This window comes from Bubalus bubalis, chromosome 11 (genome assembly GCF_019923935.1).
Source record: "Bubalus bubalis isolate 160015118507 breed Murrah chromosome 11, NDDB_SH_1, whole genome shotgun sequence".
Taxonomy (NCBI): domain Eukaryota; kingdom Metazoa; phylum Chordata; class Mammalia; order Artiodactyla; family Bovidae; genus Bubalus; species Bubalus bubalis.
The window spans coordinates 31610914-31636178 of NC_059167.1; the positions used below are offsets into that span (position 1 = coordinate 31610914).

At 42.9% G+C, this 25265-nt stretch overlaps 2 protein-coding genes across 13 annotated transcripts in view; both read left to right on the forward strand.

Moving 5' to 3' along the window:
- The first annotated feature begins 3 nt into the window (after window positions 1-3).
- Window positions 4-25265, forward strand: part of L3HYPDH (trans-L-3-hydroxyproline dehydratase) — a 102755-nt gene continuing 77493 nt past the window's right edge. For all 10 annotated transcript variants that reach the window (XM_025295439.3, XM_044924915.2, XM_045162053.1 and 7 more), the window contains exons 1-5: window positions 4-659; window positions 4410-4579; window positions 7122-7244; window positions 7329-7466; window positions 10813-10876. In XM_025295439.3, the coding sequence (XP_025151224.3) occupies window positions 152-659; window positions 4410-4579; window positions 7122-7244; window positions 7329-7466; window positions 10813-10876 (1003 nt within the window). In that variant the 5' untranslated portion in view covers window positions 4-151. The remainder of the gene's footprint in view (window positions 660-4409; window positions 4580-7121; window positions 7245-7328; window positions 7467-10812; window positions 10877-25265) is intronic.
- The window catches only part of GPR135 (G protein-coupled receptor 135), an 83851-nt gene continuing 72488 nt past the window's right edge, over window positions 13903-25265 (forward strand). For all 3 annotated transcript variants that reach the window (XM_045162049.1, XM_045162050.1, XM_045162051.1), the window contains exon 1: window positions 13903-24476. In XM_045162049.1, coding sequence (XP_045017984.1) covers window positions 16979-18469 — 1491 coding nt within the window. In that variant the 5' untranslated portion in view covers window positions 13903-16978 and the 3' untranslated portion in view covers window positions 18470-24476. The remainder of the gene's footprint in view (window positions 24477-25265) is intronic.

The following is a 25265-nucleotide window of genomic DNA, read 5'->3' on the forward strand; positions in this document are numbered from 1 at the left end:
CGCCCCTCCTCGCGCTTCCGGGTCTCGGCTCGGAGGCCCGGCCCCCTGAGCCGGGGAGGCGGCCTGTGTTTTTATCGCGGACAGAGCGGGTGGGTTCGCAGCGTGAAGCGCGTGTCTGCGTGGAGGTAGAGTTCTCTCCCGGAGGCAGACTATGGCGGGCCCGCTGACTGTGCCCTGGATGCCTCCACATGACCCGGGGACGCCGGCGCTGTCGGTGGTGGACATGCACACAGGCGGCGAGCCCCTGCGCATTGTGCTGGCGGGGTGTCCGGAGGTGGTCGGCCCCACGCTGCTGGCCAAGCGGCGCTACATGCGCCAGCACCTTGACCATGTGCGGCGACGGCTCATGTTCGAACCCCGGGGGCACCGGGACATGTACGGAGCTGTGCTGGTGCCGAGCGAGCTGCCCGACGCGCACCTGGGCGTCCTGTTCCTGAACAACGAGGGCTACAGTTCTATGTGCGGCCACGCTGTGCTGGCGCTGGGCCGCTTTGCGCTCGACTTCGGGCTGGTGCCGGCGCCCCCGTCCGACGCCCAAGAGGCCCTGGTCAACATCCATTGCCCGTGTGGGCTGGTGGCCGCTTTCGTGGAGTGCGAGGGCGGCCGCAGTCGCGGCCCGGTGCGCTTCCACAGTGTCCCGGCCTTCGTGCTGGCCACAGGTAACCGGCAGGACCCTTCCGGCCCTGCAGCCGGGGACCCAACTAATTACACTAACTGTCTCTGTGGGCTAGAGCCCACGAGCGCAACTAACCCACCCCACAAGCTTTTACAATCAAACAGAAGGTAATTCTAAATCCCTGCAAATGTATGTCAGCATCTTAGCCTTGTGAATTTGTGTGGTGCATGCAATTTGGGGCTTCTCTAGTGGCTCAGCAGTAGAGAATCCACCTGCCAGTGCTGAAGACAGGAAGCTAGGTTGGGAAGATCCCCTGGAGAAGGTAATGGCAGCTCACGCCGGTATTTTTGTCTGGGAAATCCCATGGACAGAGAAGCCTGGCAGGCTGCAGTCCATGGAGTCGCAAAGAGTGGGGCACGACTTAGCCATTCAACAACAATACTCATATTGACTATCTCGCTGACGTGTCCATCTGTTATTTGGGGAGAGCCTCGAGGAGTACAGAATTACGTGTTTCCCTTACTCAACGCTTCGTTCCCCTCTCTCAGGCATTCCAGAAGATTTTGCAGTTGGATAAAGCAGGGTCCACTAGGATCAAGGAAAGTGCAAAGAGCAACCACGTACCAGGCTCCAGGATGGCTCAGAATATGCTTGCTGAGCACGTTATCGACCCCTGACAAGTTAGTAAACACAGGTTGCTGGAGCTCATCTGTAAAAAGTGTCTTCCCCACTTCTTGGGGGAAGAATTAAATCTTTTCAAGAATATACAGCTGTTGCTGCTCTTACTTTTTAATAACAGGAAAAAGTGTCTGGGTCCAAATCCTGACTTCTTTTTAAAGCTATGCAGCCTGATTCGCTTTCCATTCCTACTGTGTCTTCATTTTTATCTCAGTTGAGTGTTTTTGAGGATTTTGTATACGTGAATGCAAGGTACCTAGAAGTTTAAAAAATGACTTAGCAGCAGCAGCAGAGATACAAAGACTGCAGAATATTTCAGGTTGCTAGTTCTCTAGGAGTGCAGAGCCTTGAAAAGGTTTTGGTGGGTTCTCTAGTACAGAGCCTGTATGTCATGCTAAACAATGTAATTATAATGCTTACAAAGAGGGAGATCCTTAAAAATCCTATCAGTGAAGGCTGAATTCTATCAGAGGAGGCTTTAGTAGTCTGACTAGAACTGAGCTGGGTGCTAATTTAGTCAGTACAGGTATAGAGTTATCACTCCTTTTCTTCAAAGACTTCAAGCCATGCAAATCATTCTGTTAATTTAATCTTGAGCCTCTGGATGGATTGGGGTTCCCAATTAACCTGTTTATGAATGTTATGAACCATGCAGTAGTAGCCCAGGCGTTTGAGAGTCTTAGAACAGCCTCAGGCAACTGAAACACACAAGTTGGTAAAAGAATGCCACTGGGAAAACTGATTATCATTTGCCCAGAAGAAATGGTGTCACATCGGATTGGGAGGGCACATAAGGGAGATGAGAATTTATGTTAGGGTTGCATCTTTAAAAACCTCAACTGTTAACTGGCTTGGTTACCTGACTCCTCCCGCCTGCCCCCAAACGCCAGGCCACCCCAGCAGCGGATTAGAAGCACTCTAGGTTTTGTGGGAAATGACAGCTGGCAGCAGGATCACCAGCTGTGTACATCATAGTTGGGGGTTGGTTAGGGTGGGAGCAGCCAATACGACCAGCACAGTAGTTCCTGAAAGCATCCTTGTGTGACCATAAAATAATCCGTGGGCATTTATGGTCACTTTGAGTCATTAAGAAAATGAAATCCTTAAATTATCTACTTTGAAAGTTGCTTAAAAGGCAGACTGATAGTGTTCAAGATCGTTGCTCTGCCCCTTCCCATCTCTGTAACCTTGTGGAAGGAATTCCATGCCTCAGTGTCATCTATAAAGAGAGGATAACAATAGTCCCCACCTCAGAGTTGCTGAGTTCATTGCTACGCCACCCAGCTAAAGTGAAAACTAATTTTCATCACTGTATTTAAGTACTAGAACAGTATGCAGTCAGTGAATGTTTGTTGAGTAAATAAATGAAACTCAGAGCAGAATATGTTCATTGGTCCTTGTAAGAGCCCTATTCCTGCTGGAAGTTAAACTTTGGGCTTTCATATTGATATTTATTGCATTCCTAATCTGCCAAGCATTCCCCACGCATTATCACATGAAATTCTCAAAACAATCCTCTTCGGAAGGAAACAGTTCCATTTTTTACATGAGGACTCCAAAGCCACACTTAGCTTTCCCCATTCTGGCAGTCCCTCATTTCCATCTATTTCCTCAGTCTCCTCTCATTAAACCTGCTTTGCACGTTGCATCAACATCAAGATAAAGCATTTTTCTCTTTTGCTGTTAAGTTCCACTGGCATGTTTTACTCTTGATTATAAATTTGCTCTGACACATTATGTGTTAAAAGGATTCTGTGATTCTGCTCTGAAACTGATAGCTCCCTGGTGTCTTTGTATGAATCACTGTGCAGAGCAAGGAGTATAAGAACTATTTTACTTTTCACAACTTAATTTCTAAATCGAGACCCCTTTACACTGTTGGTTGACTTTGCCTCATCCTTCCATGGGCCCTTTTCTGATATATGTGTGAGCAAAGGTTTCTTAAAAGTTCCATCTTGGAGACAAGGGCCTTAACCACTTGCATAGTTAACCAGGGAAACATCATCTACCCCATCCAGTGGCCCCTGCCCAGTGGCCCCTGCCCCTGTCTCCTCTCCCTCTTCCTGTGGCTATCTCTGCCACATCCCTTAGCCTCCTCACTGTGCCATGGGAAAGACCACACAGGTCTGCAGTCAGCACCTTCAGTCTCTTTTCTTGGCCTAGAGGAAATTTCTCTACTGACCAGGAGGACTATTCTCCCTTTGGGACACTCCTTTGCCAACATATCTTCTCCTGAGGTTTCCATGAACCAAAAACAGAAAGACCTGCTTTCTCCCCTGCTGTATGCCTCCCCCAGAGGCAGTGATCATTAAGCCTATTTGACTTAGGGAGGAGAAAGAGAAGAAAATGCAAAGAAAGGTCAACAGTTTTAATGTTCCCAAATATCACCAGCCCCATTCCTTTGGAAATACAAATTCAGGATTTCAAACAACTGCAGTTCAGGTGAAATTTGGGGTATGTTAGGGACTTAAAATACCGAAATAAAAACCCTGATGCAAAATGATACTGTAAAGGCCACTGATTCTATAATGGCTTTATTCTGGATATTTGCCTGCAGGTTACTTCCTTGAGATGAAAATTTCTAGATAAATAAGTATCTAAAACTTGGATAGAAAAATGTTTTTGTTTTTGTTTTTGTTTTCCATTTTGTTTTGATGTTATAGCTGAAGAAAACCAGTTTGTGAATAGGATCCCAAATCCTCACTGTTTTAAACTGCTCCCAATAGTATGAGAGGGACCTACATTTTCCTTCATAGTTTTCACACATTCATATCCCAGAGTTTCCTCTCTCTCTGCTTCAATGATGTTTTCTAGAAAAGATCCTCAGAATGGTTAACAAAATATGTAAGTATGATTTAGGAAAAACATGGCATTCAGATGTTCTAAAACTTATGTGAACCTCATTGAAGTTAAAAATAGAAAGATGTACTTAGCTAAAGGTCTGTTATTATTTACTTGATGCACATTCATTTTCAAAATTGATTTTTGCTGCATTCCTAAGATAGGAAAAAGTACTCTTCACCCCCCACCCATAAATATACATGAATTGAAAATGATGTGAATTTTATTGCTGAAATACTAAAAACAAACTCATTTTCAAACACATCTCTTTTAGATCTCCTGGTGGATGTTCCTGGTCATGGGAAGGTGGTGGTGGACGTTGCCTATGGTGGTGCATTTTATGCATTTGTCAGTGCTGAAAAGTTAGGACTCGATGTTTGTTCTGCAAAGACAAGGGACCTCGTGGCTGCAGCAAGTGCAGTGACAGAGGCAGTGAAGGCTCAGGTCAGTACCGACGCTGCCGCCACAGCTGATGGCCTCCCCTGTGACATGGAGGAGATACAAATGACATGTCTACAGAAATTAAATATCTCTACATTTAGATCACTAGTCGTACTAAGAATAGGGTGCCGGTTGTAATCTTAAACTCTAGAGCAAGACTACCTGGGTGTTGTGGATTTGCCATTTGTAACTTGTGTAACCTTGAACAAGTCACATTGCCTCCATGTGCCTCAGTTTTCCGATCTGTAAATGGAAATTATGAAATTGGTGCTTCATAGGGAGTTGTAAGTCAGTACGTGTAAAGGACTTAGAATAGTGCCTTCACCACAGTAAATGTTCAACAAATGACAACTGTTAACTTTAAGAATAAGTAATAATATAATTTGTGGTTATTTAAACAAATAGAAAATAGATAATATTACACTTTGAAATGCTTTAGATATACGTGGTCATTCTGCACAACTTGAAAATAGTGAATGTCAAATATAGCTGACAAAATAGATTTCATTAAATCTGATCAGAATGTCTCTTATTTCACAGAGAATATTAATTCCTAGTTAGTGAATTTTTTTTCTATATTGCTGAGAAGTAATAACTCCAAGTAATAACTCAAGTAACTCCAGTTTGACTTGGGAAAACTGTTGTTATAAAATCAGTTTAGATAATAAGTAATTCTAGAATATTCTTTCACTTCTAGCACAAGTCTGACATTTTACCTAATTGGGACCTGTATATAAAACTCATATACATACTTGAATGTTTTAGCATATGAAAATTTAATTATCATTCTAAGTAAAAAATAACTTAGGAAAGATAGAATCTGGAATACTTCTACTAATAATTATTTAAGGCCTATTTAATATATCTGAGGCTTTAATTTAACATAGTAACCTATAACTTTATAACCTAAATGGCAAAATGAAAATATATCTATAAACCCTGTTCTAAATTATCATTTTTCCAGGACTTCCAATACAAATATGGAGAATTATTTTATCATGAAAACTTCTGAAACTCTGGACTTATATCTGTTTTCTGTTCCACTAAGCAGACAGCTAATAGTTTGAGTTAACAATTTGACACAAAATAATTTGACCTTATTTTTTAATAAAATCAAGAGGAAAAGGCATTGTTTTCTTAATAAAAGGAGGAAGTTTGAACGTCTCATTAAAGCTAGAACATCTCACTAAGGTGGTAAGGGATGGACTTTGAGGGAGGAAGGGTTCTGAGGAAAATATGAGAAGTTCTGTCGGTGATGAAGCAGGCAGTAGGTCTACTTTGTGTGAATTGCTGACCACTTGGGAGCCTGGTGGGCTGCCATCCATGGGGTTGCACAGGGTCGGACATGACTGAAGCGACTTAGCAGCAGCAGCAGCAGCAGCATCCTGCTTATGCAGATTTAGGCAAAGGCCATTTGGGAGGGAAGGGGGCTAAAGTAGATGTAGTATAAATTTGTCCTTATCCTTTTAACAAACATTTACCAAGGACTTATTGTATGTCAGATACTATGTTAGATGCTGGCGACCAGAGGAAGAACAAACCCCACCACCTTCAAGAGCTCAGTCTAGTGGGGGCAGCATCCCTGTGTGTGGTGTGATGTGATGGTGCTATCATGGAGCGGGGCATGGGGGCTTTAAGGGGATGGAGAACAAAGGTCCAATATGCAGGCTTCTTGAACTGGGTTATAGATGGACTCCTTGGATTTTAAGACTCCAATCTCTTCAACTGCTTTAAATGATAGGTAAGTGCTAGGGGAATGTACTAACCATCGGGATACAGTAGAAGTAAGATTATAGTCATCTTGGCCAGGCTAACAGACGTTACAGAAATCCAGAAGTTAAACAACCAGACCTCCTAAGAAGAATAGGAAGCATTGCACATTTGAGCCAGACCTAGCTTTACTGCTCATGTGACTTAGCTGCCCTGCCATTGCCTGCTTCTGTGTGTACCTGCTGCTTCAGTCTGTTATAATAAGCCTTTTTTGCCCCATCCAGTTGCTTCTCTTAACCTAAGATCTTCTGCAACCTTATACTTTTTGCTTGCTCATGGCCTCTTACAGTTCTTGTGTTTATCAGTGATATTAATTTCAGCTCTAGATACTCATTGCTTAACTTTGCTGCATTATCCTCTTCAAGTTCCTTAGGGTGAGATAAGGATAGCCTTTCTCTTCCTGTTTGAGCAGCCATGGCTGGCCTGTGAATTGACTGTCCTGGGGTCAATGCTGAGGTCAGTGCTTCAAAGAGTGCATATGTTTGGGGGTTAAGTATATAAAATACAGCTGTTCCTTTAGTAGAGGATATGTGCAGGATGACCTCCTTAGAAAGGGCTCAAAGTGTAAGAATCATAACTTCCAACAAAAGTATCTTTATTCATCTAGAAAAATGCGTAATTTCTAATATCAATATTTAGTGTTGTGACCCAAAAAATATTTTTTAAAATGATAAATATGGATAAATTATATCTGAGAGTACCCCATATCTGTTATTTAAAAGATAGATTTGAATGAAAATATTTATTTTACATGTGGTGGTTATTTTATTTACAGTTTAAAATTAATCATCCTGACAGCGAAGACCTTGCTTTTCTATATGGAACTATATTAACAGATGGAAAAGACACTTACAATGAGGAACCAACCACCAATATCTGTGTGTTTGCAGATGAACAGGTATTAAAGCTGGGATTTTTAGACACAGCCAGGTAATATGGAACTAGAACACTGTGAACACTATCTTCATTTATTCTGAAACAGGTTGACAGAAGTCCTACCGGCTCAGGAGTGACAGCCCGAATTGCCCTTCAGTATCACAAAGGACTTCTAGAACTGAACCAGACCAGAGCCTTTAAAAGCAGTGCAACTGGCTCAGTATTCACAGGGAAGGCTGTGAGGGTGAGTGGTACCTGTAGCTTCTTGTCTGTAAATATCTTACTTTTGATTCTGGAGACCTGAGTTGGATGTTAGATAAGTTTTTTCATTAAGCTCTTAGAAGAGGACTGAAAAAGGACTGACAAAGGACACAGGACTGAAAAAACTTCTGTTCAACTAGGATATTGGTTTTCAAAGTATGGAAAGGACCTTGGGGGTCCTATCCATGGGTCCACAAGGTCAAAGCTGTATTCATAATAATATTGAGATGTTGCTTGCTCTTCACTTTCATCATTTCACAAATGTACAGTGAAATTTCCCGGGAGCTACATGGTATGTGATATCTTAACTGATTGAATGCAGAAGCAAAAATGAGAATTTAGCTGCCTTTAGTTAAGCCAGACATTAAAGAGGTTTGTGAAAATGTAAAAAATGCCATGTTTCCCATTACATTTTTTGTTGTTGGCAGCTGTAGCTATTTTCACAAAAATTTGTTTATTACAACATGCAACAGATTGATTATTTATAAATGAATTAATGAACAAATATGTTTACTTTCCAATATAGAAAATATTAATTGATATAACCTAAAATACTCTTTGAGGTCCATATTCATTTTAGGATTGTTTGTTCTGGTTCTGTAAAAAATGGCCTAGTATTTTGATAGAGATTGCATTAAATCTGTACATTACTTTGGGTGCTATGGCCATTTTAATAATATTGTGTTTTCCAGTCCAAGAGCATGGAATATTTTTTTGTTTCTTTACATCATCTTCAGTTTCTTTAATCCATGTGTTATGGCTTTCAGTATATAGGTCTTTCACCTCCTTGGTTAAGTTTATTCCTAGGTATTTTTTGACCCAGTTTTAAATGAGATTTTTTTTTTTTTTTACTTTTTCTGATATTTCATTATTAGTGTATAGAAATGTGACAAATTTCTGTATATTAATCTTATATCCTGCAACTTAGAACTTTATTAGTGCCAATAGTTTTAGGGTGGAGACTTTAGGGTTCTCTATATAGAGTATCATGTCATCTGCAAATAGTGACAGCTTAGCTCTTCCTTCCCAATTTGGATATATATTTTTTTCATATGTGATTGCTATGGCTAAGATTTCTGATACTAGGTTAAACATAAGTGGCATAAATGGGCAACCTTGTCTTGTTTCTGAATTTATCAGAAAGGCTTTCAGCTTTTCACCATTGAGTATTATATTGGCTGCAGGTTTGTCATAAGTGGTCCTTATTCTGTTGAGATATGTTCTCACTATACCCACTTTGATGAACATTTTAATTATGAATGGATGTTTAATATTCTGGGATGCTTTTTCTGCATCTATTGAGATGATTATGTGGTTTTTGTCTTTCCTTTTGTTAATGTAGTGTATCACATTGATTGATTTGTGTATGTTGAACCATCCTTGTGACCCTGGTATAAATCCAACATTGTCATGGTATATGATCTTTTTTTTTTGTATTGTTGGATTGGTTTGTTGAGGATTTTGGCCACTATATTCATCAAAGATATTTACCCGAATTTTCTACTTTTTTAGTGTCTTGGTCTGGTTTTTCTATTAAGGTAATGGCTGGTGATATCCTCAAATCTTAGGGTATAAAGGGATCCTGAGACCAAAATGTTTGAGAACCATTAAACTAGGTTTTGGATTTTTTTTTGTTTTTATTCTATAAGAATATTCCATTTTATATAGTAAGATGTGAAAGTGCTGAAAAGTTGTGGAAAGTAGAGTTCTTATTAACATAGTGCTAAGTATCTTCAGTCATGTCCAACCCTTTGAGACCCCATGGACTTTAGCCCACCAGAGTCCTCTGTCCATAGGATTCTCCAGGCAAGAATACTGGAGTGGGTTGCCATTTCCTTCTCCGGGGGATCTCGCCAACCCAGGGATCCAACCCAGGTCTCTTAAGTCTCCTGCATTGGCAACTGAGTTTTTACCACTAGTGCCACCTGGGTACCCCATATTAATATAATATAATCAAATTTTAAATGTGCTAGCAGAGCTAATTAATGAATTTACTCATAATAGTAAGTGAAATCTACTATAGTATGATTAAATTTGCATCTGATAAATTAATATACTCACAAAGAGTCCTTTAATATAGCAAATAATTTATCCTAATAAAGATTTTAAATCTAATATAGTGGTTTTAAAGTTTTGTTTTTCTGAATACCGAATTTTTTTTAAGTTAGGGATTTCTACACAATACAGTAATCTTAATGGAATACCATATTATATGCAGAAATTTGAACTACAGTGTCTTCAAGTCTGAGATTTAAGATAAAATAGTAATTGTCAACATTTATTTGGTGGTTCACTACGTGTTAATTTCTAAGCTCAGCACTGCATATATACCATCTCATGTAATTCTCACAAGAATCCTATGAAAATTTAGAGTTTAGATACTTTGCTAGAGGTCAAACAGACAGCAGAGCCAAGCTATGAAGATGGGTCCCTCTCAGCAGACCCTGTACTATTAAACACCATATTTTCTTGCTCTTAGGCAAAACATTTGATGCAGATGGCAGTTTCACCCATGTGAGAAGGAACTCTATTCTCAACCACCCAAATCTTCATCCCTACCATGCTTATCTGTGCCTCTCCCAAGTCTAACACTGTCCACTAAACTTATTTCAAGATGATTGTCCCAGAGATACCTCAACTCATTAAAATGTTCTTCCTTCCTAAATATGTTCTTTCCTATCTCATTCCCCATCTTGGTTAATGGTGGCACAGCTGCACTTCCAGGCTAGACACCGTGGTCATATTTAACTCATCTCTCTTCTCACCACCTGTGTACATCAGCCCCCAGGTCTATCAATTCTGCCTCCAAAGTATCTCTATATTTTGTTCTGCATTCTCACTAAAAACTGCCCTCCTGTCTCTAGATTTAATTGATGAAATAAAGTTGCCTCTTAACAGGTTGCTGGGTTTCTAGTCTCTCTCTTCCCTAATTAGTTCCCCACTTTACAGCTAATCTAAAAACATGAATACAGTCACTTCCCTTAAAAGCTTCCCAATTGCCCATATGATCACTGTACTCAGTTGCATCCAACTCTTTTCGATGCTATGAACTAAAGCCCACCAGGCTCCTCTGTTCATGGGATTCTCCAGGCAAGAATACTGGAGTGGGTTGCCATGCCCTCCTCCAAGGGATCTTCCTGACCCAGGGATCGAACCCACATCTCCTGCGTCTCCTGTACTGCAGGAGATTCTTTACCACTGAGCCACCGGGGAGGCCCACTTAACTCTTGGATTCTCTTTAAAATGATAAAATTTGAGAATACAACTTTTAGGCTAGGTAAACTATGCGGGCAATACCTTGATATTCTCCTTTCATCATCTTTTCTCAGGAAGCAAAATGTGGTGATTTTAAAGCTGTCATAGTGGAAGTATCCGGACAAGCGCATTACACAGGTACTGCAAGTTTTATGGTAGAAGGTGATGACCCACTGAGGGATGGATTTCTTCTCAAATAACTTCTATGGCTCATAAGGGCTTTCTTTTCCTAGAAATTGTTATCATTACTTATTTTCCTCTGAGTTATGTGGAAAACTATAAATCCAAATTGTACACATAAACCAGCTGAGATTCTAAAATACTGTGGCTAAATATAAAGTCATTTTTCCTCAGTTTGTACATGTATATTGATATAACTATCACTTACAGAATATAAAGTATCCAAAATGCAGAATACTTTGCTAATTATTAACACATCAGGTAAAATTAAAACCTTAGTTCTTCTTACTTACTTAGTTCTTATTACTCTGTGGTAGTCACTGTGATATTTTGTTTTAAATGCTCTAAGCTTGAATTGTAGCCCTCACAACAATGGGTCTTACAAGTTCATTATTTTAGTCTTCCAGTTTTTACATAAAATCATGCCCCCTCTCTGGAGAAGGAAATGGCAATCCACTCCAGTATGCTTGCTGGGAAGATTCCACACACAGGGAGGCCTGGTGGGCTTCAGACTGTGGGGTCGCAAAGAGTCAGACATGACTGAGCACACAGTACCTGCCCTCTCTCTAAGCACGATGCAAGGGAGATATATTATTATAAAGTCCTCAACACTTAGCAGTCATAAACTGGGAAGGAGCAGGGTGGTCAGCTTCTTTGGGTGGAAGTTGTTGTAGCTGCTGCTGGGATGTCCTCTAAGCTGCAAAGACCAGCTCCTATCCCCATGAACTTGAGAGAAGACCAAGAATCAGGCTTCTGATTATCATTAAGGCTCTTATAAAAGTGGTTGTTTATTGCAATTATTTAAGTATAGGTATACAGTCGGAGTCAATCAGTGAACCTCTATAGTGGGGCAAATCTCATACTCTACCAACTCCATGCTAGGTAATTTAAAACATGAAAGAAATGTTAACTGTTGGCATTCTTGCTAGTTAATTGTCTGTGAGTCTGTTAAAAAAATAACATTTGATTATTATCAATCATTATAAAATGAAATAATAAAAATTAATCAACATGTGATTCTTTTAATATTCAGTAAACTTTTTTTGAGATAAGTAGTAGTATTTCTTTTTCTTAGCATACAGTGAAGTAATTAATTCATTTCAACTGGCTCTGTCATCCAGCAAGTCTGTACACATCCCGTTGTTAGGTCTGTGATTGAATTATCTCTCTAAAATGAAGACTGTAAAGTTAATGTTCTTGATTTCCTTATTAAATGCACAAAAACTAATGTTTTCCACTCATTATCTCTTAAAATTTGTAGTAAAGAATTCATTTACCTCCAAAAAAAACCACTAAATATGACCAAGAAATTTTCTACAGATTAAAGAGATTTTCTTTACTTTTTTTTTTGGCCAGAGAAACATTTTTTTCTTTTTTTGAAAGTATTTATTTTTTAATTGAAGGATAATTGCTTTACAGAATTGTGTTGGTTTCTGCCAAACATCTATATGAATCAGCCAAAGGCATACATATGTCCTCCCTCGCCCGTTACACTTTTGAAAAATAGAAACAGAACCACTATTTTCTCTCTAAATTTCACAAGTCACATTAATTAAAAAAAAAATGCAGACTGACATTTAGTAGGTTTTACTAGTGTTTCAAAATTCTCTACAGACAGTGCACCTTCTGATCAGCTGCACCCTGGCTAGCACTCCCTCTGCCTGTCCCTGGTATACCACTGTGTTTATCTCATTTATGAATATGAGAGAAATGGAAGTCAGATGTGTTAAATTACTCTCTTAAGGTCACATTTGGGGCTTCCCTGGTGGCTCCCTGGTAAAGAACCCGCCTTCCAATGCAGGAGACATGGGTTCGATCCCTGGGTCAGGAGGATCCCCTGGAGAGCGAAATGGCAACCCACTCCAGTATTCTCGCCTGGGTGGCAAAGAGTCAGGCGTGACTTAGCAACTAAACAACAACAACAAGGTCACATTTGGGGCTGTCATTCTAGCTCTGCTGACTCCAGGTCCAGTATTTTCCTGCTACACTTCCTCCACTTCTGAGACAGGACAGCCAGAACTTGTTTTACGATATAGTACTTTAAACAAAAATATTCTGTTTCCTAAACATTGAAAAATTAATACTGCCTAAATATTCCTAAATTCTAATCCTAACCAGAGCCAAACCCTTGGAATAATATTCATTCCTTCTGTATTTCACCATGCCTTCCGCAGAGTCAAAACCACTAGGGAAATCAACAGCTATTCCTCTTGCTTCCATGTGTCTAATCAGTCATGAAGCCATATTGATTCTGCCTTCTAAATACTGTTCACTTCTCTCCCTTCCCATCCTTGCTAAGGGGCCTGCCTCATCACTAAGCTTTTTCAAGCAACCTCCTTCCTGTCACTGGTTCCTTCCTCTAAGCTATTACCAAGTATCATCATAACAAAATGAAACAAACACCCTTTGTCCACCTTCTCTCTTCAGCCTGCTGTCTGTCACCCTTTTCCCTTCCTTTTGTAGTCAAGCTTCTAGATTCCTTACTCCCTTCTTAATAATATATTTTTTCATCTTCCATTTGCTACTCAACTATTACAGTCTGGTTTTGACTTGATTACTCATTGGAAGCTATGCTTGATCTAACCTAGATTTAATGGTCACCCACGGGTTTATATGTTAAAAAGCAGATTCATTACTTTGCCTACAAAGGTCCGTGTAGTCAAAGCTATGGTGTTTCCAGTAATCATGTACAGATGTGAGAGCTGTACAATAAAAAAGGCTGAGCACCAAAGAATTGATACTTTTGAACTGTGATGTTGGAGAAGACTCTTGAGAGTCCCTTGGACAGCAAGGAGATCAAACCAGTCTATCCTAAAGGAAATTGTCCTGAATATTCATTGGAAGAACGGATGCTGAAGCTGAAGCTCCAATACTTTGGCCACGTGATGCAAAGAGCTGACTCATTGGTAAAGACCCTGATGCTGGGCAAGATTGAAGGCGGAAGGAGAAAGGGATGACAGAGGATGAGATGGTTGGATGGACCACTGACTTAATGGACATGAGTTTGAGCAAACGCTGGGAGATGGTGAAGGACAGGGAAGCCTGGTGTCCTGTAGTCCATGGGGTCGCAAAGAGTCAGACATGACTGAGCGACTGAACAACAAGGGTTTACTTAATCCATGGTGGATGCTGGTGCTTGCTTCTGGCAGGCACGTGTGGTACATTTTGGAGCAGGAACCTCTATACCCTTGGTGCAGAGCTCCAGGGAATAGGAGCCAGGAACTTGGGTTCTAGCCTCGGCTTCTTGTTTGTGCTCTTTCGACCCATCTGCTGATGCTCTGAGGTGGATGTCTATGGATTTGGTCAGCACCATTCCTTTCCCCTTCTTTTATCAACAACACTCTCCTTTTCCTTTGGGAAACTATCCATCCCCAGCATGTAGCCTTGCTGAGGCTGCCAGGCAAGGGTACTCCAGTCAGACTCTCCCCACTAAGACCTGGGATCTTGCGAGAAATGACATAAGGTCTGAAAAATGGTTGAAGCAGACTTATTCCTGTAGATCCCTAAAGAGATGGTTCTCAGTTCCTCTACCCGTAGAGTTGCCCTGACTTCTTGTGCTCTTGGGGTTAGCTATTAAGGACTATCCTTTTGAACTGCCCCCATCCTTCTGGCCAATTCTGTTTTTGCTTAAATGAGACAGAAACCTCATTGTATTGCTTATATCCAAAGACCCCAATCCAGACATGAATCCTTAAAATCTCTTCCCCTCCTTCACTGTAAATGCTTAGTTCAGACTTGTTATTTCTCTCCTGGGCTATTACAGTGCCTTTTCTTAACTGGTCTCCCAGTTGCTAGACTCTTCCTATAGTCATTATATGTTTAAACATCTATGACATTGTAATATATATGTGTTTGCCTAAAACCGTAAGGTTCTTTGGGCTAGGATCCTGGTTTCTGAAAACCTAGTACAGAGAAGGTTTTCAAAAGAAAACAGAAGTAATCTATTATATATTTTTGATTTAGTTCCGTGGTTTTCAGCTGAGGTTGGCCCCCTCACCCTCTTCCCCGACATTTTGCAATGTCTGAAGACATGTTTAGTTGTCACTACTGCCGTCCCACAGGTAGCGACTAGGGATACTGTTAAACATCCTACGATGCATAGGGTAGCCTCCACAAGAAAGAACTATCTGGCTCAAAATGTCAATAATGCCGAGACCAAGAAAGCGAGTCTTATTTTACCACCCTGCTGTGCTGTGTTAGCTGCTCATTTGTGTCCAGTTCTTTGCGATCCCATGGACTGTAGCCTGCCAGGCTTCTCTGTCTGTGGGGATTCTCCAGGCAAGAATACTGGAGTGCGTTGCCATGTCCTCCTCCAGAGGATCTTCCCAACTCAGGGATTGAACCCAAGTCTCCCGCATTGCAGGCAGATTCTTTAACATCGGAGCCACCAGGGAAGCCCTTTTACCACCTTAAATGAACTTTATTTTATACTGTAAATTTCCAGTAGGATTTCTTTCCCCACCCAAATGAGCACCCAAAACACTAATATTGTTGATACTGAGACCTGAAAGTATACTAATCATTCTTTAGATCAGTGTTTCTCAAACTTGCATCAGAATCACTAGCAGGGCTGGTAGCTGGGCTCCATCTGCAGAGTCTCAGATTCAGTAGATTTGCGGTAGGGCCTGAGAATCTGCATTTCTAACAAGTTCCCAGGTCATGCCAGTGCTGCTGGTCCAGGGTCCACACTTTGCAGACCACTGCTTTAGAGAACCTAAGGGTTTATTACACTTTCCCCCGTAAGATGCCATGCCCAGAAACTTGAGATGCAAGCTTCCCTGAGCAAGCACACCCTTCCTGTTCCTGAAATCTTCCTGCCAGATACCTGGAGCTGCATCTGTGGCAACTCCAGCACCTAAACTCAAAACATATCACCTTCCAGAGAACTGACAAAGACTGAAAGCAGGGCAAGGAAGCAGCGACTCTCCCCTCTTCCCTGAGATGTGAGACAGTAACGGTCCTGAGGGCCAGGCCCTTGAAAGCAAGGTGACATCCCTTCTCCAGGATCCGCATCCTAGCTCCTCAGAGCACCTGTATCAGAATCACACTGAGGACTTAGATTCATGGGCCCGTCCTCAGTAACCCTGGGAGTCAGCCAGTGACTGCATTTTAATAAGCTTACTACATCAGTGGTTCTCAAAGCCTGGCCTTGGACCAGCATTATCATACACCCAGTAACTTGTTAGAAATGCACATTTTCAGACAGGACCCCATACCTACTGAATCTGAACCCCTGAAGTTGGACCCAGTCACTTGTATTTTAACAAGCCTTCCAAGTCAGCAGTCCCCAACCTGTTTGGCACCAGGGACCGGTTTCCTGGAAGACAATTTTCTCACAAACAGAGCTGGGTGAGGCAATGGTTTAGGTTTCACCCCCTGCTCACCTCCTGCTGTGCAGTCTGGTTCGAACAGGCCAGGGACCCCTACCGGTCTGTGGCCTGGGGGTTGGAGACCCCTGCTCTAGGTGACTCTTGCCTGCTCAAGTTTGAGAAAATCTGGTTTAAGTCTTACTGCTCCCTCATGTTTAAGATCTCCGAATTTAGACTGTTTTCCACTTCAGGTTCTAGATTCCTTTCCTACTTGTAGATGGCATAAGCACCCACAGGAAGCAACCAACCCCCTCTCCCCTCCCTACCTCTCTGTAGAACATGTATATGGAACCAGAGAGTGTGAGAGTGAACCCCTTTTGAATTTGGCCATCTAATATGAGGGCCACTCCCGTTTTAATCTGGCCGGGCAATGGTCCCCAGGAACTCCACCTGGCATTCTCTGAAGCCTACCCACCCTGGCCGCGAAACCGTAGGGAGAAGTGATGTCCTGGACACGCTTTTCTAAGGGTTCTCGGCCCGCGGCCCGCCCCGCGCTCCTGCGTAAACACGCGGTTCCCTTGACAACGCCTGGAACGCACGTCAAAGGCTCGGAGAGTCTCGGGCGACGGTCACCCCTCCGGCCGAGCGCGACCCCCGGCAGAGGCCTCTGGGCCCGGCCCCGAGCCACCTCGGGCTTGCGGCCTCCTCCCCTGGTGCGGGATGAGCAGACCTGCGGCCGCCGCGGGGCCCCATGGAGGAGCAGCCGCCGCCGCCGCTGGTCCGCCCGCCAGTGAGCACGGCCTTATCGGGCAGCCCACACCCCGGCGCCCCCTCCCCGGCCGGCACGCCTGGTGGGACTTCCTCCGCGGCGACGGCGGTGGCCGTGCTCTCCTTCAGCACCGCGGCGGCCGCGGCGCTGGGGAACCGGAGCGACGTGAGCGGGGCCGACAGCACTGGCGCCGCGGCTGGCGGAGGCCTCGGCGGGCGCGGGGCGGCGGGGAGGCCACCGCTGGGCCCCGAGGCGGCGCCGCTGCTGTCGCACGGGGCGGCGGTGGCGGCCCAGGCGCTGGTCCTCCTGCTCATCTTCCTGCTGTCTAGCCTGGGCAACTGCGCGGTAATGGGGACCATCGTGAAGCACCGGCAGCTCCGCACGGTCACCAACGCCTTCATCCTGTCCTTGTCCCTGTCGGATCTGCTCACGGCGCTGCTCTGCCTGCCCGCCGCCTTCCTGGACCTCTTCACGCCTCCTGGGGGCCCGGCGCCCGCCGCCGCCGCCGCCGCCGCCGCCGCGGGGCCCTGGAGCGGCTTCTGCGCGGCCAGCCGCTTTTTCAGCTCGTGCTTCGGCATCGTGTCCACGCTTAGCGTGGCCCTCATCTCGCTGGACCGCTACTGCGCCATCGTGCGGCCGCCGCGGGAGAAGATCGGGCGCCGCCGCGCGCTGCAGCTGCTGGCAGGCGCCTGGCTGGCGGCTCTGGGCTTCTCCTTGCCCTGGGAGCTGCTCCTCGCGCCCCGGGAGGCCCCGGCGGCGGCGCAGAGCTTCCATCGCTGCCTTTACCGGACGTCTCCGGACCCCGCGCAGCTGGGCGCGGCGTACAGCGTGGGGTTGGTGGTGGCCTGTTATCTGCTGCCCTTCCTACTCATGTGCTTTTGCCACTACCACATCTGCAAGACCGTGCGCCTGTCGGACGTGCGCGTGCGGCCCCTGACCACTTACGCGCGCGTGCTGCGCTTCTTCAGCGACGTGCGCACGGCCACCACCGTGCTCATCATGATCGTCTCCGTCATCTGCTGCTGGGGGCCCTACTGCTTCTTGGTGCTGCTGGCCGCCGCCCGGCGGGCCCAGGCCGCACAGTCTCCCTCTCTCCTTAACGTGGTGGCCGTCTGGCTGACCTGGGCCAACGGGGCCATCAACCCTGTCATCTATGCCGTTCGCAATCCCAACATTTCGATGCTCCTAGGGCGCAACCGGGAAGAGGGTTACAGGACTAGGAACGTGGACTCTTTCCTGCCCAACCAGGGCTGGGCTCTGCAGGCTGGAACCCTCAATCCCCTTCGAAACCGCTGTACCAACCGCCTGGGGGCCTGGAGCACGATGTCCTCTTCCAACCCGACCAGCGGGGTGGCAGGGGATATGGCCATGTGGGCTCGCAAAAATCCTGTTGTGCTTTTCTGCCGGGAGGGACCACCAGACCCTGTGACAGCAGCAGCGAAACAATCTGAATCCGGGGATACCAGCCTCTAAGGAGGGCTGGGATGCATAGCCTATGAAGGCAGATTTCCACCCTCTTCAATTAACTAACGGAGAGAATCGTGCATTTCATAAAGCCAAACGTTTAAAAAAGAGACAGAGGGGAAGGCTTACCCCTTCCCTCCAAACAACGTAACAAGACAATGTCCTTTCCTTCATAAGTGCCAAAAGGAATGTAAAATGCAAAAATTAAAACGATCTTGCATTGCACAACCAAGCATTGTGAACTGTCAGTGCCCAAAATGACAAAAATAAAATTCACAATTACTGGAAAGCTCATATTACAGGAGTCACACTGTGAAACAAACCAAAAAACTCATTGAATGCGACTGGTATTCATATACATAGAGTTCCAGAAAAGAATGAAGACCTTAAGAACTGCTTGAAGGCCCCTCTAAATCACCAGCATTCAGAGGAACTTCAGATTTCTAGAACCTGCACCTCTGACACATGCCTAGGGTGCTTAGGTTAGGAGTAGAAATTTTTATCTGGCTTTACACACTTTGGTGCATTTCCTTCCCACCCCCACCCCATAATCTTTGTAGAAAATTTTAAATTCATATCCCATTTAAAACCATTTTAGGATTTTGAAGGTGGTTTATTACTATAAAATTCAACTGTTTGAGGGGCAAACAGAAGTATGAACATAAAGAAATGTGGCTAATTTTTAAAGTATTTTGAGATTATATTTAGACATTAGTGTGCAGCATCAACCCTCCTGCCCCAAAATATTTGTCTGGGAATCTTTGAGACTTTGACCTTACTCTAACCTGCTACTTTTGTTTCTAATGATTTAGAGGTACCACTCTCAGAAAGCTTTCACATTCTTAAATGATTTTCACAGTAGAAAGTCTTTGCATTTGAAGTAAATTTGATTTTTGGATGCAGCCAAAAATGTAATTTAAAGTCAGGTTGATTGAATCATGTGAATAATGCATATATATATAATAGGAGAACTCTATGAAGTTATTGGCTTAGCTATCCTATGGAGTTTTCAACTAATCAAAAATGATTCCAAAGAGGAATTCAAGAAATATTTTGAGAAGTGGATGCATTCTTGGAATGAGCATAAAGCTCTCCAAGAAGATTGACATGTTCTCCTACATTTGGAAGTTTGGGTATGTTTGTTTAAAAAAAAAGTTCCTTTATAGACATGACATCTAAAATAATGTGATCTTTATTCGAAAGGAGAATGCCTGTGAGATTATTATATGTAATAGAGTATTCATAACTTAAGCATAAAGTCAGAGAGGTACCTTAATCACACTGGAAATACCTTCAGAAAGGTGCAAAACAAAGATTTTTTAAGAAAAAATTCAGAGCACGATTCAGAATTTGTATGGGTGAAATTTCTCTTATTAAATGCCACTGTACATAGAATCATTTGCTCAGAATTTTGAAAGATGTTTTTTGTGTTTTCACTGTTTCTTCCATCTTACTCCTCTTTTCTTCTGTGTTTCACAGCCTTAATTGAATAAGTACTTTAAACTAGACATGAAATGTAAGCTCTCCTATAAAGATTTTAATGTGAAATGGCCATCTTTTTTTCCTTGTAAAGTATTTAAACATTTTTGTTAGTATTTAATTTTGTGTGTGTGACAGATGGGTATATGTCATCATTTTGTAATCAAAGATGGAAATATATGATTCTTGTCAGAACTAAAGATGTTTTAATGTTTTTCCCTTTCTCAAGGCATAATGCAACCAGAAGTTTATGAATTATCTGTATATATCTTCCTACACTAAGTGTAGTAAAGAGTAAATGAGATCATCTCTCCTCTTTAGTACTTACTATAACAGTCAGTGCAGCTGAACTCACGTTTAATAGGTATATCCTGTTAAAGGCAGAAAAAAAAAACAGTCATGTATTTTTCACACTGTGAGAAAATGGAAGTCATGTCTGGTATTTAGAGGAAAAAGATAAAATCTTCCAATTAGGAAATTGAAATTCAAGAACTGTGAATAGAGGCAGAAAAAGAGAAATCTTAGGGGAAGGAGCAAACATGTTGCAAAATAAGGTATTGCCTAGGAAGAAGAATTGAAGGAAGGGATTTAAAAATAAACATAGCATGAGATAAACCTGCTTCATGAGTGAAGACGGACATCCATGAGACTGGGGACTCTAGGGTGGTGGCATGAAGGACTGTAAGCAGAGAAGGAATTCCCACCCTAACTCTTGGTAGGCAGGCATAGGAAGTTTTAGGAAGGGGATGGCTTCAGAAGGAGATTGTTCTGTTAGTGGTTCTAAGAGGAATTGTGGGTAAGAATGGAGAGAGAGAGAAAATTGCTAATATGTTCCTGAAGAATTTACAGTGTTATGTTTGTTTTTAAATTTGAGGTTATTCAACTGGTCAGTGATAGAACTAGGACCTGAACCTCAGAGCTCCATATTCCCTTCTCTGTTCTCTATCGCCCCCACAAAGATCCATCAACAGAGACACTGAGGAAGAGAAGCTGTGGTACTGTCCTCATCACCAACACCATGATCATCATCACCATCTACTGGTTTTATTTTGTATGTCGTGTAGAACAACTTCCTGGAGTGCTAAGGATACTAAAGGGTAGAAATCACATTACCTGCCTTAAGAGGGCATCCAGCCTGATTGAGGACTTTGTGCTTTATAAAAATTGGTCATAATCAGTACTCTTTAGTTTATCTGTGAGAAAGAAAGGGTGCAGCATTTTTAGAAGTGGTTATCAAAGAGAGGAGATGGATTTGGAAGCAAAGACATGTCGATAAAGTCCAAGAGCCATCCGGTCCAGCCGTAGATACTTGGAGACAAAAATTAGTGCCTTGAATAAAAGATGTGAAAGAATGACCTGCATATTTAAAACTTAGACCTTTCCTCATGACTCTGTGGAAAAAGGAGAAAGAGGAGCTTTGCAATATTGGCATGTATTAAATATTGCTTAGACATAAGGCCAGAATATAATTCTTCATATCTCATTGTGTTCACAGCTCAAGTATTTCATTTAAATTGCAATAACAAGTCATACTTAGCATAGTACATGCATTAGCTCATTTAATCTTCAAAACAACCTTCTAAGTAGGGGAGGGGTGTTATTATTATCACACAACCCATTTTACAGATGAAAATACTGAAGCACACATGGGCTTTGTCTAAGATCACACAGGAAGTAAGTGCTAGATTTATCCCTAGCAGACAGGTGCCAGAAGTCTCATCTTAACCACTAAACAGTACTGTTTCTCTAATTTGTAAAAGATAATGAAAAACCTGGGAAAGAGCCCAGGAAGATAAAAACAGGACTTCCCAGATGGCGCTAGTGGTAAAGAATCTGCCTGTCAATGTAGGAGACATAAGAGACTTGGGTTCGATCCCTGAGTTGGGAAAGTCCCCTGGAGGAGAGCATGGCAACCCACTCCAGTGTTCTTGCCTGGAGACTTCCACGGACACAGGAGCCCGGTAGGCTACAGTTCATAGGGTTGCAAAGAATTGTACACAACTGAAGAGACTTAGCACAGTACAGATAAAAACAATTATCAAAGTAATGGGAAATAGATATCATAAAATTTAAAAGAAAGTATTTGTTTAATTTGGGGAACAGCTATATAAGATGTGTGTTTTAAAAATATATGGACAGATTTTGAGCAGTTATTTTCTCATATAAACCCCAGTCCTGGATGACTCCAATCATTGGCCTTCTCCATTCCTGTTCCAGGGTGACTGGGCACAGCTGGAGAAAATTAAGAGTCAGATCAGTTAGTTCCCTCTGCACCTAGAACCCATAGTCTTGCCTGACCCTTCTGCCCTACCCAGCAATCTGAATTTCTTCTCATCAGCTCACTCTTTCTGCCCACTTTAGTGACCCTTCAAACTTTCTCTGCTCAAACTTTTAACCAGTTCTTACTTTTTGGAAGATCAGTTTTGCTCCTACTTCTTGAAGAAAATAGAAGCCATCAGATACAGATATCTTCATATTTTAGCCATCAAAGGAAACACACTAGACTGAATTGACACCAGTTCTCAGCTCTGTCTTTCTAATAGTAAATAGTCTGGTCTCCTCACCAACCTCATGCTGTTAATCGGCTCCTTTTTGTGGTATCCTTTTGTGGTAGCCTTTCCTGCTGAACCAAATCCTTTCTGAGTTCTTAAGCATTCTCACTTAAAAGGAAAAAACAAAACCTTTCCAGGTTATCCATGTCGTTTCTCTCGCTCCGCTCCTGCCCTTCAACTAAACTTGTCAAAAGAATTGCCTTCATTTTTACAGATCTAGATCCTAGTCCATAAGGTTTATGGTGCAAGAAAGTCAGTTTTATGCAACTCAGTTTTCCCAAATCCCCATTCTTTCAGATGGCAGAAACTTAAGATGGGTTTAAATAAGCCCAGGCCCTATGGACTTTTCTAGAACCAAGGCCCAGTGAATGTCAGTCTTCAGTGGTCATCTGTATTGCATCTGCTGAAGTACCCATCCATGTGTCTCTGGTCACATCCATAGAAGGTTGTGTGAATTATCCCTACTCAATTCGAGAGATTAACAAAGGTCCGTCTAGTCAAAGCTATGGTTTTTCCAGTAGTCATGTATGGATGTGAGAGTTGGACTATACAGAAAGCTGAGCACCGAAGAATTGATGCTTTTGAACTGTGGTTTTGGAGAAGACTCTTGAGAGTCCCTTGGACTGCAACAAAGATCCAACCTGTCCATCCTAAAGGAAATCAGTCCTGAATATTCATTAGCAGGACTGATGTCTAGGCTGAAACTTCAAATACTTTGGCCACCTGAAGTGAAGAACTGACTCATTGGGAAAGACCCTGATGCTGGAAAAGATTGAAGGCAGGAGAAGAAGGGATGATAGAGGATGATTTGGTTGGAGGGCATTACGAACTCAGTGGACATGAGTTTGAGTAAACTCCAGGAGTTGGTGATGGACAGGGAGGCCTGGTGTGCTGCAGTCCAGGGAGTCGCAAAGAGTCAAACACGACTGAGCGACTGAACTGAATATGAGAGAACACAGCTCTCAAGTTAGCCAACTTTAGAGCCCTTCTTTGGACACAAAGATTATTACTCCATCTCAGCACCAACAGAGGGCTGTGACAACCCCTATAATGCTATCTCAGGCTGGTTTTTTTTTAATTGATTTTTAATATTTTTGAGGAGCCCTGTGACTCGAAACTTTTTAGTATCATTGGGTCAATAAATCAAAATGATAAATAAAGTATATGTTGGAGGTTCTACTTATGAAATGGCAGTGAGGAGCCCTGTGACCTGCTCTTCAGTGAAACAAGTGTAGCTGGTGAAAATTATTTAAAAAGCAACCATTTGAAGTCTTTGGATTGTCATAAGAGCAAAACGATGGATAACAGTCAGATTCATTTCATCTGCCTTCACTAATTAAATTCATTTTAAGACTTGCATGTCCTCCAAGCAACATATAGCCTAAGATGTTGGCCCAAGTTATTTTCCAGGAACTTGGAGTCAGCTGCATCTAGTTTGAGCTGAGCTGATTAAGATTGGATAGGACCCCCAGCCCTCCAACTGGGCATGCTCCAGTGTCCTCTCTGTAACCTTTTGATGTCAGATGGCTGAAAACTCCACCCTCAGATGATGCTAAGCACCTACACGTTTGAACTGCAGACGCCTGTAGCTTGGTTACACCTGTCTTAGTTACAGCCAGTTACTGCGCCTTTTCCCAATGACCTTTCCCACTCTCCCCACACCTCAGACTGCCCAACGTCTTTATTCCTTATCCTATGAGCACCCGCGCCCTTGCCTTTGGGGAGGCGGATTTGAGATTCCTTCATCCATCTCGCTTGACAGCTGTGGGAATGAACCTCTTTGCTACACAACTCAGTGTCTCAGCATTTTGCTTGCTGTAAGTTGGGCAAGATGAACCTGGTTCATTAACAACAGCATGTAGCAAATGAAGAAATGTTTATGCAAGAAAATCCACTATAACTCAGTAAGAACAGCTACAGTGGGTAGAACTTGAATTATAACCCACTCCTTCTCCCAGCTCACTGCGACAGAGACTCCGTTTCAGGTGAGTACAGCCAAGACCCCAGGGCTCCCGCTTTCCCCAGTTCCCAGTCCAGCGCTGCGGTAGCTTCTTGGGAGGAGCAGGTGACAAGAACTTCTCATCTTTCCAGCTACATGTTGCAGAGACTAAATCCCAAGTGCTGCAGCCATAGTGATTGGGAGTTCTCTTCTAGCTGGTCCCCATTCACAGGGTGGTTCTTAGCCTCGGGGCAGCGTGCTGGGAATATTGGCGCGTGATTGTCCTCAGCCAGCTTGTTGATAGAGCAGAGGCTCTGTGCTAGAAAAGACTAGGAAGCTGAGAAGATTAGAGGCTACTGTCTCCGCTACTGCCCTGCTCCTATAGAGGGGTATAACTCCAAAAGAGGCAGGTACCCCCGAAGAAGTAACCCACTCTTTTCCCCAGCTTCAGAGCAGCGGTCAGTGTTCTGATCAGTGGTATGGACAGGCCTTTAAGCAGAGAGTCCGGAAGCTCTCGCTAAGGAACTAACTTTACTTGAAACAGAGTGTGAGGAAGTTCAAGTTTAAGAGCATTCTCAGAAACAGTGCATTTTTGTGTAAACAAAATTTGAGGGCCTGGTATCTTCTTGAGCATTACAAACTAAGCCTTAGGTCAGCTAGTTTACCAGAGAGAATCAGGGAAAGATATGTAAAAAATGTGTCATTTGAGCAATTCCACTGCTCAATTTATAAAAATATTCACAAATATCGACAGATTTAGAGATGATTTTCACTGTGTTATCACTGAGAATAACCAAAACACCCAATGATAACTGGTTAATAAATGATATGTTTA